Source organism: Pseudorca crassidens, chromosome 11 (genome assembly GCF_039906515.1).
Source record: "Pseudorca crassidens isolate mPseCra1 chromosome 11, mPseCra1.hap1, whole genome shotgun sequence".
Classification (NCBI taxonomy): domain Eukaryota; kingdom Metazoa; phylum Chordata; class Mammalia; order Artiodactyla; family Delphinidae; genus Pseudorca; species Pseudorca crassidens.
The window spans coordinates 2082024-2100453 of NC_090306.1; the positions used below are offsets into that span (position 1 = coordinate 2082024).

General features: G+C 37.1%; 1 protein-coding gene across 17 annotated transcripts in view; it reads right to left on the bottom strand.

The window, feature by feature from the left end:
- The window catches only part of ERC1 (ELKS/RAB6-interacting/CAST family member 1), a 399699-nt gene that overhangs the window by 173174 nt on the left and 208095 nt on the right, over positions 1-18430 (bottom strand). For all 17 annotated transcript variants that reach the window (XR_010947412.1, XM_067756042.1, XM_067756040.1 and 14 more), the window contains one exon: positions 11353-11513. Coding sequence is in view for 16 of the 17 variants with exons in the window: in XM_067756042.1 (XP_067612143.1) it covers positions 11353-11513 (161 nt within the window). In the remaining variant the exon portion in view is untranslated. The remainder of the gene's footprint in view (positions 1-11352; positions 11514-18430) is intronic.

Here is an 18430-nt window from a genome sequence, read left to right on the forward strand (position 1 = left end):
AATGATTCTACTTAAAAAATATATATATAAATGCCATTAGAACCTCAAGTGATATCCACTCTTGCCCTCTTCCATTACAAAAATTTGGTAATTTATGAGTCTTCATTTTTCCCTTGATCAGTCTTGCAAGGGGCCTACCAATTCCACTGCTTCTTTGCAGAACCCATGGTTGACTGTAAATTTTCTGTGTTGTTAGCTTTCTATTTCCTTGATTTCTGCTCTTATCTATATTATTTCCTTCATTCTATTTACTTTCATTTACTTTACTCTTCTTTTTAAATTTTCTTAGTGTGGAAACAGTTCACTGAATTCATCTTTCTTATTTTGTAATATAGGCATTTAAAGGTATAAATTTTACTCTAAGCACTACTTGAGCTGCATGACACAAAATTTCACATTTGTATTTTCATTTTCATTCAGTTCAAAATGACTTCTCATATTCCTTATGACTTCTTCTCTGAGCCATGGTATTTAGAATTGTATTATTTAATTTCCGAACATTGGGGGATTTTTCCAAAAATCTTATTATTACCTTCTAATTTAATCCCACTGTGGTAAGAGAACAATTCTGACATATTTTAGTCTTCTGAAACTTATTAAGATTTATTTTTATGGCCCAGCATATGGTCCTCATTGGTGAACATTCCATACATATTTGAAAAACATATATATTCTTCAGTTGTTGGGTGTACTACTCTATAAATATTAAATAGATCAAGTTGACAGTCCTCAGAGCTTCTATATTTTTACTGCTTGTTTTTGGTTCACTTATTCTATCACTTTCTGAGAAATCGGGGTTATAAGCTCCAGCAATGACTGATGAGTATGGATCTGTCTGATCTTCCCTTTAGTTGTCAGTTGGCTCTTCATGAATTTTGAAGCTCTGTACTAGGTGCATGCATATGAAGGATTGTTATGTCTTTCTGGTTAATTATCTGCTTCATCATTATGACATGTACTTCTTTATCTCCAGGAATACTCTCTGGAAGTCTCTTTTACCTGATACTAATATAGCCATACCAGATTTCTCATGATGACTATTTACAAGGACTATCTTTGTACATTCTTTAAATTTCAACCTACTTGTGTTTATCACACTGTATGTCTTATAGACAGCATTGTTTCTTTTTTAATCAATTCTAATAATCTCTGTCCATTAAGTAGAGTGTTTAGTCCATTTGATTTTGACCTAACTACTGATATGCTGAATTTATATCTATCATCCATTTACCCCTCTCTGCTTCACTCCTCTCTTGTTCCTTTGCTGTCCTTTTTCTTCTGGGTAAATGAAGTAATTTTTAGTGTATTTTATTTCCTCTATTGGATTTTGAGCTTTTTGTTTTTGCTTTTGCTTTTGGTAGTTGCTCTACAGCTAACAATATGCACCTTTAACTTATCAAAGTCTATCTAGATTAGAAATTATAAAACTTTGGGACGTCCCTGGTGGTCCAGTGGTTAAGAATCCACCTTCCAATGCAGGGGGTACGGGTTCAATCCCATATCTTAGGTCAGGGCACTAAGATCCCACATGCTACAGGGCAACTAAGCCCGCGCACTCTAGAGCCCGCATACCACAACTAGAGAGCCTGCACACTGCAATAAAGATCCCACATGCCGCAACTAAGACCAAATGCAGCCAAATAAATAAATATTTTAAAAAAAAGACTTAAAAAAATCGAAACTGATAGTTTGTATTTTCTAGTTCACAAAGTTAACAACCTGACAACCATATGTTTCTACCCTCCCCAATCTTTTGTGCTACTGTTGTCATAGCTTTCAATTTTACTCCTATTATAAACTCCACCATACAATGATATTATTTTTGCTTCAGAGTCAGTTGTCTATACTTATCAGCTTATTTACCATGTGTGTTCTTCATTCCTTCCTGTAGATTCATGCTTCCATCTGGTTTCATTTCCTTTCAGCTGGAAGAACATCCTTTAGCATTTCTTACAGAATGTGTTTTTTTAGAAATGAATATTTTTTAATTGAAGTATAGTTGATATACAATATTATATTAGTTACAGGTGTACAATATAGTGATTCACAATTTTTAAAGGTTATACTCCATTTATAGTTATTATAAAATATTGGGTATATATCCTGTGCTGTACAATATATCTCCGTAGCTTACTGTAGTTTTCTTTCTTTTAATTTTTTAAATTAATTTTTTAATTGGAGTATAGTTGATTTACAATGTTGTGTTAGTTTCTGCTATACAGCAAAGCGAATCAGCCATCATGCAGACATACCTCCACTTAGGGATGCATTCTTTGCATATTTATTTATCTGAAAAATGTCTATATTTAACCCTAGTTTTTGGAGTTTGTTTGTTTGTTTTTTGGTCCTAGAATTCTAGGCTGACAAATTTTCTTACAGTACTTTAGAAGAAGTTCCATTTTATTCTGATCTCCAATGTTTTGGATAAGAACTCAGCTATCACAGTTTCCCTTTACATACTGTGTCTTCTTCTTCCCTTGCTGCCTCTGTTTTTCTCTTTATATTTTGTTTCTAGCAATTATATTATAATGTTTATAGGTGTGGTTTTCTTTGTATTTACCCAGATTGGTTTCACTAAGTTTCTAGGATCTGTAAATATACACGCTTTTTAAAAAGACTATTTTTTAGAGCACTTTTAGGTTAACAGAAAAATTGAGAGGGATGCACAGAGATTTCCCATACACCTTCATAAATCAGTGTATTTTAAATCAAAGAAATATTTCAGCCATTATTTTTACAGACTTGTTTCTACCCCCTTCTCACTCTTTTACCCTGCTGGAATTCCAGTTACATGTATATTAGCCCATCTGATAATGTCCAACGTGTCATGGAGGCTCTACTCATTCTGTAAAAACCCTTTTTCTCACAGTTGTTCACACCGGATAATTTCTATTGATCTGTTTTAAAATTTATGGACTCCTTCTTTTGAAAGCTCTAATCTGTCATTAAGGCCATCCACTGAATTTTTTCATTTAAATTTCAGTTTTCAAATTTCCATTTTTAAAATGTTTTCCTTTCTCAGCTGAGATTTCCTATCTGTTCTATCATCAACATTACATTTTCTTGAAGACTTTAAAGCACACTTCTAGGAGTGACTTTAAAATCACTGTTAATTCCAATATCTAGGACTTCTCTGACTTGCTTTCTACTGCATGTTTTTGTTCACTATGGGTTACACGTTACTGTTCTTTGAATGTCTGGCGATATTTTTTAATTGAATATAGAATACTGTAGATGATACACTACAAAGACTCTGGAGTCTGTTATTTCCTTCTGAAAAGCAATGATTTTTATTCTAGTAGATAATTCAGTTAATAGCTGATTTCCTTGACCTTGTAGAGGCTTGGATTTATCCTTTGTTGGGCTGATCTGTTGAAAGCTCAGGGTATTTCCCAAACCTCTCTATCCTGATGGGACTCATCCTCCAAATTCTACTGTCCCTGTAGACTGCCTTGGGGCTTTCAGTTTTGTTACACTACATCTATAGTTAGCTTTATTGTAGGTCATGATCCCTACTCCTAAAGCCCAGACTTTCTGTTATCTCAGCAAGATGCCTTAAGTTTTAACAAGACTTTTGCCACTGTGACTGGGTTGGAACTGAAACTTCCCCAGCACTGCTGCTCTAACTCTAGCATCACAATTCCACTTCCATCCCCAGAGCAGCTTATCTCTGGTAGGCCTTGGGTAGTCTGATCCAGTGAACGTGAGGCTTAGTCCTCAGCCAAGGAATTATGGACATCTGACCCCCAACTTCTGCTCAGTATACTGTTTATATATAAATTACTTCTCTGATTTACTCAGAGCATTTGCAACTATAGAATCAAGGATGTCAGAAGGTCACCTAGTCAAAGAATCATATGATTTTTAAAACGACAGGAATCTTAGAGATGAAGGAAACCCTTTCATTTCAGAATGAGAAAACTGCCAACCGGAAAAATTAAGTGCAAACTTAACAATTTTCAGTTGTATCATGCTTTGCAAATATTCAGTTTGACCAATTTCAAAGTGTTTTTATCACGTTATCTCATTTAATCCTCACAACGACCTCATGAGGTAGGTCAAAGTATTATTAACCCGGTTTACAACTAGCTCAAAATGTGAACACATTCTTTGCTACAAAGAGCATCTTATAATACCCTTTTACTCAGAATCTTCAGCCAGGAAAAGCTTATGATTAAGTAAATGGATTACTATTTCCACATACAAAGTTTGAGGGAAGTTTTATCCATTTACAGAATGAGTAAATACCTTTATGGTACTCTGAGGGACACAGAGAATGAAGATCCTGAAAGGGAAAGATTTTTTTTTTTTAATCCCAAACTGAAAAACCCTCTCATAATGGTATATTATGTAAAAAATTTTCTTAAAATGAGTATTGCAATTAGCTTAAGGCATTAGGTTACCTACCTGGAATAGTTGTCCCTTTAACTGTTTCAATTGTATTAAACAAAGGGACTAGGGTTCATCCTACACCTCCAGTAGAGAAAAAAATAAAAAGATAAGTAAGAAGTAGGACAATAATCCCACTCCTTTCCCCTTTAGGAAAAAGAGGATGACCTATATTCTTAATTTCATCCCTGCACAAGCGAGGACATTCTTGCACACAAACCATATACTGAGGGGGGAAAGACAGAATTGTAAAAACTGGAAAAGAGAGGGACTTTGGGGCCTTTATCTGAAAAGTTCAGCTCTTTACTTAGAGATTACCACAGCCATTTAAGACATTTTAAATGAAAAAAATGATTAGGAAGCATGATTTCTTCAGGAAAGTGGTTTTTCTGTTTGGAATTTACATCTGGCCTTAAATGGCTAAAAGGTAGAATGGATTTAGGATTAAGGGAGGAGAACGGGCAAGGGATATTAGGGTTGTTTGTAAATGATTCTAATTCAGGTCACAAGAAAATAAAACGATTTGAGAAAAACATTTGAAATATTCGTGCCTCATCTCGTGAGAAGCTGAGCATCACGGTCACCATTTAGGAGCAGGGAGAGGTAAGGAACTCAAATACTGTACTGTAAATACTGTAATTACTGTACTTAATTAACCCATCTCCATCACTGTCCATAACAACTCAGAGCCCCACCTAAACTCTTAGTTCTGATGAGAAAAGATGTTTGACAGTTGATACCACACATTCTGTGAAGTAGGACTCATGAGAGAGCTGGATGTGAGGGTAGAAAAAGAGGGGACAGAATTAAAGAGTTAACCAAGGCTAGGAAGGAAGTCCCCAAGTCAAGAGTTAGAAACTTTTCTTTATAATTTTAATTAGGACCAGTCCCACTAGTGTTATTTATTGCTATACTATACAGCATACTTTGCTTTCTTTTTCAACTCAAGTGTAGGAAATTTTCATAAGAATTTATGTGATTTCCCACAAAATATTTAAAGCTCAGTATTTCAGGCCACTGTGAAAAATGCTTCCAACTCCACTAAAAGTCCTTTGTCATATGTCCAATGACTCAAACAAAGGCACTTGGTGGAAGTAGACATAAGTGTGGCTTTGCAAAATGTATACATGTTCTAGTTCTTACGTATCTTAAAAGGCATTTCAATTTGTCACTAGCATATAATTTGCACAACTATTATCAATTTTGTGGTTAATTTGGAAGCCTGTCATAGATCCCCAAGCGGGATTTTATTTTTTAATGTCAGCAAATCTACAATAAATTTTTAAATGAAATTCTACAGAATATTGGGAGATAAAATAATTTAAAATACAGTCTCATTTTAATTATTCAAAGTAAATCATATTGATCACCTAACTATACTAACCCCAAGTAGCCTGAACTTTTCCCAGTAACCATTTTCTACAGCTTCCTTAATTCCAAGCATACTGCATTTTTCTCTCAAATTAAAAGGCAAGTATTTTTTAAATGCCAGAATTCAGATTACATTACTGAACTCTTCTTAGGTACATATGAAAATTTATTTTACGTGGGTGGGAAGTCAGATCTTTCTGTAGCCAGAAGTCATCTCACGAGTATATAACGTGGCCCACAGCACTTTGGACTTCTCTGGCAACTTTATTAATGGGACGCTATTTATCACACAGCTCTAGATTCTCAAAGAAACCAAACAGCGATTCCACCACCACCTTCCGAAACAAACCGATTCTCAGTATAGTCAAATGCATAGTTTGATCAAAGTTTACTCAAAATGAAACGTGAGTCTTTTGAGCTGTATTCATAGTGCGAACACAGGGCGAGGCTGCAGTAGGACTCTGAATGCAGGGCAGTGGAGAATGAATCAGCTCATCTAGAAATCCTGATAGTGAAGCTCGTGACCTGAACTGATACTCAGAATTTATTAAGGTTGTTATTTTATTACTTTCCTCCCTCTCCCGTTCATCCCTTCTTTCTTAGTCAAAGAGGTTAACATAAAAGTGAAGTAAAAAAACAGTGATTAACAAAACCACAGCACGAGGAGAAGAACCAACATGAGATCTGCCAATGAAAATGTCCCTTCTCCCCAGGGCCAGCCAAGCAACTCGAGTGCTTCTTCTGAGACACTGGCAGGTTACCAGGTGAACAGCTCCACATCTCCCCAGACTCATGGCCGTCTGTCTGTAACAGACACTCAGAAATTACAATTATAAATACTAGGGTTAGAAGAGAACTATCGGGGCATTCCTTTTGGTTTGACTAGTTCAGGATTATTCCAGAAAACTAGACTATCCTGGTGCTTTGCTGAAGGACTGTCTCTACAAATAGGCCAACCATCCTTTCTTCAGGGAAGACTTTTCTTATTCCAGATTCAGTCACACATGTTTCAGGCTCTTGTGCACATTGCATTCCCTTCATATTTCTTCTGCATTTCAAATTCTCTGGTTATAGTAAACAAGTCCTTTTAACTTGTTCAGTTATTATTAATAAAACAATGAACACATTTAAAATATGGTGGGTCCTGCCATAACTACAGAAGGAAGAATCTTTTTGTCATTGCCAACAGCCACAGATAGGATATTACCTTTCTTCTTTTACATTTTGCTCAAATACTTTTCTGATTTCCTGCAAACTGTTGCCAGTAAGTACACGCAGCAAGCTAACAATACCCACTACTAAGGGCTTCCTATGCCAGGCACTGCTCTCAGTCCCGTATAGCAACAATTTCTTATCCTACTGTGATGAAGATGCTATGAAGCTGGGACAATCATTATTGCCATTTTACAAATAAGGAGACTGAAGCACAAGAAGGCTAAAGAACTTGCTGAAGACACAGAGCTCATAAGGGGCAGAGTTAGAATCCAGATTCAGGCTCTCTCATTCCAGGAAGTATGCTCTCACTATTTGCCACAAGTAATTAGATGCAGATACCATGCAGAACTCCTTGGGGGGAGTGAACTCCTTGCAAATTGACAATGAACGAAGCAAATTCTGAGCAAAGTTGTAGAACTGAGACACTCCCAACCCAGGACAGATGATTAGCAGAAACTGTTCAACATATGGCGAGGAGTCCAGAACATAGCAGAAGAAAGTCTATTCCCTTGGTCAGCTATGCAGTGAAAAGGAATCAAAAGTTTACTGTATCAGAACCCGCAATATGTCATTCATAGTGTTTTGTGTATAATTACGCTTAGGTTAATTGTACAGCTGTTGTTTTTTTTTTTTGTGGTACGCGGGCCTCTCACTGCCGTGGCCCCTCCTGCCGTGGAGCATAGGCTCCGGACGCGCAGGCCCAGCAGCCATGGCCCACGGGACTAGCCGCTCCGTGGCACGCGGGATCCTCCCGGACCAGGGCACAAACCTGCACCCCCCGCACCGGCAGGCGGACTCCCATCCACTGTGCCACCAGGGAAGCCCAATTGTACAGCTTTTGATTGAGGTTTTATGAATTATTACTTAATATTTGTATGCCAAACTTTAAAAAATTAAACTATAGTTGATTTACAATATTATGTTAGTTTCCAGTGTACAGCATAGTGATTCAATATTTTTGTTTGTTTGTTTTGAGTTTTTGTTTTTGCAGTACACGGGCCTCTCACTGTTGTGGTCTCTCCCGTTGTGGAGCACAGGCTCCAAACGTGCAGGCTCAGCGGCCATGGCTCACAGGCCCAGCCGCTCCACAGCATGTGGGATCTTCCCGGACCGGGGCACAAACTCGTGTCCCCTGCATCGGCAGGTGGACTCTCAACCACTGCACCACCAGGGAAGCCCATGATTCAATATTTTTATACATTATACTTCGTTTAAAATTTTCACAAAATAATGGCTATATTTCCCTGTGCTGTACAATTAATTGCTGTAGCTAATCTCCAAAATATACAAACAGCTCATACAGCTCAATATCAAAAAACAAACCACCCAATCAAAAAATGGGCAGAAGATCTAAATAGACATTTCTCCAAAGAAGACATACAGATGGCCAAAAGGCACATGACAAAATGCTCAACATCGCTAATTATTAGAGAAATGCAAATCAAAACAACAATGAGATATCACCTCACATCAGTAAGAATGGCCATCATCAAAAAAAATCTACAAACAATAAATGTTGGAGAGGGCGTGGAGAAAAGGGAACCTTCTTACACTGATGGTGGGAATGTAAACTGATACAGCCACTATGGAGAACAGTATGGAGGTTCCTTAAGAAACTAAAAATAGAGTTACCATATAGTCCAGCAATCCCACTCCTGGGCATATATCCAGAGAAAACCATAATTCAAAAAGATACATGCAACTCAGTGTTCATTGCAGCTCTATTACAATAGCCAAGACATGGAAGTAACCTAAATGTCCATCAACAGATGAACGGATAAAGAAGATATGTTTTATATATTTATACATATATATGTATACACACACACACACACACACACTCACACACACTGGAATATTATTTAGCCATAAAAAGGAATGAAATAATGCCATTTGCAGCAACATGCATGGACCTAGAGATAATCATACTAAGTGAAGTAATCCGGACAGAGAAAGACAAATATCATGATATCACTTACATGTGGAACCTAAAAAAAAAAAAAGATACAAATGAACTTATATACAAAACAGAAATAGACCCACAGACATAGAAAACAAACTTATGGTTACCAAAGGAGAAAAGAGAGTGGAGGAGGGATACATTAGGAGTTTGGGATTAGCCACCACTCTCAACAGCATGTTTGGATAGACGATTTGGCCTGAAGTGCTTAATTTGTTAAAAGAAAGGTATTAAACAACCATTTTATTAAGATATGAAAATGAGAGGCAACGACAAGGAGAAATTTAAGTGCAAATTAAAGCAAGGACTACTTTAAAAACTTTAAGTCAGTAAATCTGCAGGACAAAAATCTTGTAGAAAATCTAAGAACAGCATGATGCTGTAGTAGTATCTCCGGAGCAGATGAGGAAGGTGATTTAAGACACAGGTCACCTGTCAGAGCCAGGTTTTAACACCTTATTTCTAGAACTTTTATTCAATGTTTATTCATCAAATTTCTATACCACTTGTAAATTCTCTGAATACTTTAATTACTTATCCCATGCTTTAGTGTGTGAGTGCTTGATCTTACCAAAAACAGTTTTGCAAATCACAGTATTTTTCTGAAATGTAGTCTCTAACCTGGGTTGGCAAGAGAAGTCCATAAGAAAGTTTAGCACTGTGGTTCCAAAAATAATAATAATAAAACAAAAAAATCACACGCAATCCCCTTTTAATGGTTTAAAGTCAAGCATTCTTTAAAAAGTTCTTTCATATCTTTTCAAAGTCCTAATAATTAAGGAAAATTCCTTTACAAATCCACCACAGTTTTGCTATGGACACTTGAACTGAGTGGGAAAGATCTGACAAGTCGAGTCAAGATACTGGTACACAGAGAAAACGAAACAATACTCCTATCCCGTTGCTTTAGCAGGGCCTGTTTGTGCTTAGGAGTATCGCATCGATACCTTGTATTCCCGAATATTATATCCATCCTTCTTCTATGTTCTTATCATCAGTGATAAAACCTTGTCTTAAACTGCTTCTACTAATCTGGTCGTAAGAAGCAAACTTTCTCATCATGATACTCAGAACCCTAAATTCTCCCCGTTCTCCCTGCGTATCAACCTATTTCTGGCTCCAGTTATCTGTCACTTCCGAGAGCACATCACCTGTAATACTTTTCTAAAAGATCAGGCTCTCTTAACCTCCCACTGTGTCCTAACAGTCCATAAGCACAGGGGACACCCCGACATTTGTTTCCTCAACTCCTGGGCTGCCGTCATGATAACGAAACAATCATGCCCCATGAAAATTCATGCCGAGGTGTCATGGCAAGATCCTCTGCTACTTTGTAATTCTCATATTCAACATTTATTGATAGTTCAAAGTAGCAGGAGAGGGGATGTTAGCTTCAAGCACTGGCTGGGCTCAGAAAGACTGTTTACTTTAGGTCAGAGAGAGTGCGTATTTATTGCAGAGAAGAAGGAACTAACAGAAAGTGAGCAAAGATTATGTGAAAGAAAATTAATGGAGACAGATTGCAGAGGAGGGAACCAGAGCTTAAATCTGTGATAGAAATAAGAAGGGAGCTTGGTGAAGGAGAGACGGTATCTCCTCTGAGTCAGAAGAGAAGACGACAAAAACACAGGTAACTGCTGAGGTGATGAAGGTAACCGAGGGGTCCCAGCATAGACTTGGTTTCAGGAAAATGAGAGCAGGACAATTACATAGGGGTGGGGATCGGAGTGATGGAGAAAGTACTAAGGGACTTAAAAAAGAGACATACTTGTTATGAAGAGAAGGAAACCAGAACTTTTCAAAGTCACAGAGGAGAAAAAGAAACAGCTGTATTATGCAGAGCAGATATATACAGCCTTCACAACAGACTATCTCAAGGAAGCTGCAAGATGCCTGGGAAGTAGGAAAATGATGTAAAGAAAGGTTCTGCTAAAAGTGACAATTCTGTAAAAGCTGACTGGAGAGCGTGGCAAATATTAATGGTTAAATATGGGGGATGGGTATAAGGAGGTTCATTATACTATTCTCTACTTTTGTGTACCTTTGGAAATGTTTATAATAAAACATGTTTTTAAAAATTGCCTAGCCATCGTGTGTCCTCAGGAGCAATGGTTATCTTCCTCAGAAAGCTCAACAACTTGCCAGAACTTTCCAGAAGGTTTTAGGAATTTCAGAGACACAGTTGCATACGGACACATACACTCTAGAGGACTGCAAAATTCAGTGACAGGGAGGCAAAAAAAGTTTCCATTTGACCAGGATTTGTCCCAAATTTGTTCTAAGGAGTGAGAAACACAAGTGAGCATTAAAATTAGGCTAAGTGGGTCAGGCGTGACAAACAGGGCCAGAAGATGAAAGCGATGAGGACAAGTATTTCTACTAAGCATACGCCTGAAGACCAATATTATAGAACTTACTTCATCTCCAGAACTTCCTCTAAGTGTTTTCTTCTCTCGGCCCGAAGGTTGGTCAAATGAGTCTCCTTCTCTGCCAGCGACTGCTGAGTGCAGGACAGCTTCGCCTTCATGGACTCCAGCTCCTGCTTTACCTTCTCCATGGCCATCAGCAACTCCTCCACCTACGATCAACACACAAAGGTCAGAAACTGAGCATCTGGGCCAGGTATAGTCAGAGGAGCTGGGCAGTGGGCAACGCCTGGGTCCACAAAATTGAAGACACACCCATCAAAAATTCTGTACTCTCGCAGGATCAGACATAAATGGCAGTTAAAGAAATACATCTTTCATCTTCCCTCCACTATAATTCTTCTCAGTTTAGGTCCAAAAAACCCTCATTTTCTTTTTGACAAATGTAAGGGCATCAGAAGTAACACTGTGCCAGAAACAATCCCTTCTAAGGAATTTATTTGGAAACAGTCCAGAAACTTCCATGGAAATAACAATATAATGCAGATAAAAATATAAGGAACAAAATCATAATAAATATTTCTAGAAGGATTTTAGGAAATAAAAGCCATAAACTTGACTAATACCAGATGCAGAATAAACATAAATGAGTCATTTTTATTCGTTCAAACTAAGATTCTTCTGTTTATACCATTACAAAGAATTTCTTGTTAAAGAAACAGCTAGAATTCAATCGGATAATTTCCTGCTCTAAAGCTAGGTAGGTAGAGATTTTTTGAGGAAGGCAGGAAGAAAAAAAATATATGACCAGATAGAGAAGAGACAGAATGCTTTTAAAAGACCTGTAAAGGACTTCCGTGGTGGCGCAGTGGTTAAGAATCTGCCTGCCAATGCAGGGGACACAGGTTCGGGCCCTGGTCTGGGAAGATCCCACATGCCGTGGGGCAACTAAGCCCATGCACCACAACTACTGAGCCTGTACTCTAGAGCCTGTGAGCCACAACTACTGAGCCCACGTGCCACAACTACTGAATCCCACGGGCCTAGAGCCCATGCTCCACAACAAGAAAAGCCACTGCAATGAGAAGCCCGCGCACCGCAACGACGGGTAGCCCCCACTCACCACAAATAGAAAAAGCCCACGTGTAGCAATGAAGACCCAACACAGACAAAAATATAAATAAATAAATAAATAAATTTATTTTAAAATAACTAAATAAAATAAAAGACCTGTAAAAACATGAGAGAAAGAAGACAGAATGCTAAAACACAAGAAACTAAGAGAGCAAGTTCTGTACTTTATCAGTTATTTCCACTTACTCCGGGTGGTTCCAAAATCAGATTTAAATGAACACGTTCATCTTAATTCAGAGGCGAAAAGATGTTGCCAAAATATCTGTTATTACCTAAAAACAACCTCAACCAGAAAATCAAACAGCCAAGTATACCAATCACAAGAGTTTACCGTCAGTTTGCTACTTGACAAGAAATAATCTTGGTTATAATCCTTTCCAGAGGTAGAGGTGAGTGTAGGTAGATGGACTGGTAACAGCTGTTAAAAAGTTACACTTAGTTTTTTGGCACCTGAATTATTTTACTTTGGATATCTTCTCGGAAGTGATCAAGTTAATGCTCTCAGCTAAACAGCCTCCTGACAGTCCCAGTTGCTGTGAGATTTTTTTCTTATTATGCAGATCTCTTTGGATATGTATTCACATATCAGCAAGCTTTACAAGAACATACAACTGCCTGTCTTTTTGAAAACTGTCAATAAGGATGATTCTACGTTATCAGTTTAATTCATATAAAATCTTAGCAAAAACTAGATTAAATTATGCCCCAAGGTATACTCTTACAACACAAAATCAGCCATCAACAGCATCATTTATAGAAGGTCTAATAAATAGTGAGATGTGTCCACCTTTTATGAACTTAAGCGTATCTCACAACATCTCCCTCCCATCCTGTCCTTCACTGCTCCAGGCAAGCAACGGTGTCAGTTTCTTACATAACTTGAAGAGATATCTTATACATACACAAGCAAGCATGTATAAACTATTCCTCCTTTTCCTATACAAAGGTAAGCCCACTCTATACATACTCTTATGCATCTAAAGTTTTTAGTAAATATTTATTGAAATACAGCATAAAGAAAAATATACAAAAATTATAAATGTATAACCTAAAGAATTCTAAGTGAACAAACCCATATAAAGAGCACAGACCAATAACCAGAACATTACCATCACCCCAACCCCCCCATACCCCTTTTCTAGATTAAGAGTAACCATTATTCTAACACTCCAGATTAGTTTTGTCTATTTGTTTTAACTTTATACAAATGGAATTACATAGTATATAATTTTAAGCACAGATTTTCCCCCCCTGGTGTTATATCTGTGAGATTCCTCTACATTGCTGGGTACAACTGTAGTTCTGTAATTCTCCTAACTATGATATTCCACTGTGCAAAAATAGCAAAATTTACTGAAAGCACTTTTGATAAACAGAAGTTTTAAATTTTAATGGCATTTAACAAAATCTTTCCTTTATACATGTTTATGTTCAGAGCTTTTTGTATAATGAACATGACAATTTTGTCAACCTCAAGGTCATGAGGATATTATCCTTTCTTCTAAATCCTTTCTTGGACTATACATTCACATTTAAATATATAACGTATATGCAATTGATTTTTTCATATGGTGTAATGGTCACACTCATTTTTATCAACATGGATATCCAATAGGCTCAGCACTGAGAACGGTAGAAGGACTTCACAGTCATGGTAGGAAGGTACTTTGGGCCTACTTGGCAAAAGATCAGAAATCACTTAAAGACAACTTATAAATTATAGGAAAAATAATTTAACAATGTTTTATATTGCACATAACCACCTTTAAATTTCATAAATGATCCATCTGAAATATCATATGCACTGATAAAAGGTGTATGTATATATTCTAGAGCTAAGAGCAAAACACACACTTACATACTCACGACCCAGTAGCTTTTGTTAAGTGCAATTATCCAACTGTATTCTCTGACTCTCCTGTGATAGGTAATCGCTATTCTTAATTTGTGTACTTATTTCCTTGCATTTCTTTATTTTTACCTCTGATGCATATATTCCAAAATAAATCACTACTCAGTTTTATCAGTTTATGAACACTGAAAAAATGGTATTACTGACTTTATTTCATCCAAAATTATGTTTACTCATGCATATAAAAGAAGGGCCCACCATAGGAGTATAACCCGGATCTAAGAGCAAAACGCACACCTACGTCCTCACCACTCCAGAGGTAAAAGCAATGACAGTCAACAGCACTGAGGACCACAGCTCTAAGGTTACGGTTTCTCACTAAACTGAATGGGCTCCTTGGAAAAATTACTGATTCCAGATTAGGAGGCAGAAATATACAGAAGATGGACTTTGCACATGCAGTGCCAAAAAAACAAGAGAAAATAAGGATCATGACACAGAAACTCTGATAAAATCAGAAAAAACACAGCCGAAGAAAGAAAAAAAGAAAGCTTAGAGGAATACCCCTTATGACTATAGATGCAAAAAATACTATAAAATCAAAGCCAGCAAGATATAAAAATTGAGATTTATCCCAAGAATGCAAGGTTGGTTTAACATATAAAATAAATGTAATAAATCATATTAATAAAATACATGGCAAAAACCACATGATCATTTCAAAAGATATAGAAAAAGCATCTGACAATTTCCAAAACCCTTTCATGATAAAAATATTCAAGAAACTAGGAATAGAGGAGAACTTCCTCAAGCCAATAAATGGCATCTATGAAAAACTTTTAGTGATGAAAGACTGCATGCTTTCCCTCTAAGACCAAGAACAAGACCAGGATGTCTGTTCTCACCACTTCTGTTTAATATTGTACTAGAGATGATAGCCAGTAAAAAGTAAGCTGCAAAAAATTTAAAGGCATCCATATTGGAAAGGAAGACATACAATTTTCTCTAGCTGAAGATGATATAATCTTATAAAGAGAATAATCCTAAGGAATCCGTCTTAAAAAGTAAACAAATAGGGGCTTCCCTGGTGGTGCAGTAGTTGAGAATCCACCTGCCAACGCAGGGGACATGGGTTCGAGCCCTGGTCCGGGAAGATCCCACATGCCGCGGAGCAACTAAGCCCGTGCGTCACAAATACGGAGCCTGCACTCTAGAGCCCGCGAGTCACAACTACTGAGCCCGTGTGCTGCAATTACTGAAGCCCACATGCCTAGAGCCCATGCTCCACAAGAAAAGCCACTGCAATGAGACGGCCGTGCACCGCAACAAAGAGTAGCCCCCACTCGCTGCAACTACAGAAAGCCCATGCGCAGCAACAAAGACCCAACACAGCCAAAAATAAATAATTTTGTGTGTGTGTGTGTAGTACGCGGGCCTCTCACTGTTGTGGCCTCTCCCGTTGCAGAGCACAGGCTCCGGACGCGCAGGCTCAGCGGCCATGGCTCACGGGCCCAGCCGCTCCGTGGCATGTGGGATCTTCGCGGACCAGGGCACGAACCCATGTCCCCTGCATCGGCAGGCGGACACTCAACCACTGCGCCACCAGGGAAGCCCAATAAATTTTTAAAAAAGTAAACAAATAAGTATACAAAGGTTACAGGATACAAGATCAATACACAAAAATCAACTGTATATTGATACACAGACAATGAACATTCCAAAAATGAAAGTAAGAAGACAATTCCATTTAATATAGCATAAAAAAGAAGGAAACACCTAGGTATAAATTTAGCAAAAAAAAAAAAAGAGCAAGGTTTCTGTTGAAAACTATAAAAGGTTGCTAAAAGAAATTAAAGATTTAAATAAATAGAAAGACAACATGTTCATGGATTGAAAGATGTAATATTAAGATGGCAATACTCTCCAAACTGATCTACAGGTTCAACAAAATCCCTATAAAAGCTCTCTTTTTCCCAGAAACTGACAAGCTGACCCTAAAACTCATATGGAAATGAAAGACAGCTAAAATAAGTAATCTGGGGGTGGGGGGAAAGAGGACTCATACTTCTTGACTTCAAAACTTACTACAGAGTTTCAGGATGGTACTGGCATAAGGATGGACAAAGAGACCAATGGAAAAGAACTGAGAATCCAGAGATAAACCCTAACTTTTATGGTAAACTAATTTTTGACACAAGAGTGTCAAGGCAATTCAATGAGGGAAGAATATTCTTTTGATTGAAAGGTGCTTGGACAACTGGCCTATTGCTTTACATTTTAAAGTTCCCATGCCATTAACTTCTTAGCGAAAATGAGTCACTTGTCTTATAGAATGACCCACATTTTGGATTCAGTTGACTGTTTTTTTTAATGATACTATTTATGGTGTTCCTCTGGTCCTCATGTTTCTTGTAAACTGAAAGTAATAGGTAAAGGCTTCATGAGATTTGGGTTTGTTTGGTCTTTCTGATAACAGTACTCCATAGGCAAGGTGTGTACATCATATTATATCACATAATGACTGTCTCACTTTTAGCAATAACACTGATCAGTGTCTCAGAACCATTTATTGAAAAATCCATTCTATCTTCACCTTTGACATCCATCCAGTATCCCCGTAAACATGGATATGTTTCTATGCTTTCTATTATGATCCACTGGTTTGCCTATTCCTACACCAAAACCACATTATTTTAATTATTATAGCTTTATAAGGTTTGACATCTAAGAGAAATGGTGTTCTCTTTTCAAGAGCATCTTAGCTATTTTTGAATTTCTGCAAAAAATATTTCCTGAGTCTAGCATAATCCGGGCACTGTTCTACAACAGTTCATGGAAGAGATATATGGAAGAGATGTATATTTAGGACTTTAATATCTTTCAGAAAAGATTTATAATTTCCCCCATAATGATCTTGAACATTCTAATAATACTTATTCCTTGGAACTTTATACTTTTTTAAATGCTATATTAAATATTATCTTTTTTTAAAAATGTAATTTTCATTTTGGTGCAGGCTATAGAAATGCCACTGATTTCTATAAACTTACACTGTATCTAGTGTCTACTTAAATAGTCTTTATGGACTTTTTCTCTACTATGTAGACAAACATTCATATCTTAATGATAGTTTTCTCGCTTACCTTCCAATCCTTATAGTATTTATTTCTTTTACTTGCCTTACTGCAGAGCCCAGAAAGTCTACAAAGATGTTGACAGCACGTACTCTGTCTCATTTGTGATCATAAATAGAATACTTTAAAAGTTTTATCCATAAGTAAGTAGTATAATTTTTAATAGCTGTCCTTTGACAGGTTAAGGAAATTCCCGTCTACTACTAGCTAGTTAAGAATTTTTTTAAATTATAAATTAATATAAAGTTTCTGCATTTCTTGAGATGATTATATGACTTTTCTCCTATCACATTTCAATGTGGTAGACTACAGTAAGTAGTCTTCTAATGAAACCACTATTAAAATCCTGGAATGAACCTCACTCCTTCAAGCATATCTTTCCTCTTCACACACACTCACCTTGGACTCCAGCGATATTTTGTTCAGGAATTTCTGTATTTATGTTCGTGCTTGAGACAGGCCTAAACTTTTACTTTCCTGTATTAACTCTGTCAAGTTTTGATATGAAGTTATGCTGGCCTTATAAAATATGTCCCTCTTTTTTATTTTTCTGGAATTGTTTCTATAAGATTGAAATGATTTGTTCCTTGTATGTTTATTAAAAATCACCAATATAACTCTCTGGGCTTGAAATTTGTGGGAAAAAATTTTATTACCAACTCTTTTTTTTTCTTTCAGGTTTTCTTTTTCATATTTAGCTAGCTTTGCTGAGTTTCATTTTCCTTGGCATTTGCTCACTTAGTCTAAATCTTCAAATGTACTGGCAAAGATATCCTTGTATCTTTTCAATACTGGCAGGACTTGGAGTTAGGAGCCCTTTATCATTCCAAAAGTTGCTTGCTCACTGTGCCTTCTTTCTTTTTCTCTTTTAGTCTCACCCAAGGCCAGTCAAATTTCTCAGTGTTTTCAAAGGACCAATTCTGGGTGTTATGGACCCTTTTTATAAAAAGGGGGGAGGTTTGTCTCTTAGACTCTCTACCTTGGGCTGCCATGGACATTTTCTTTTGTC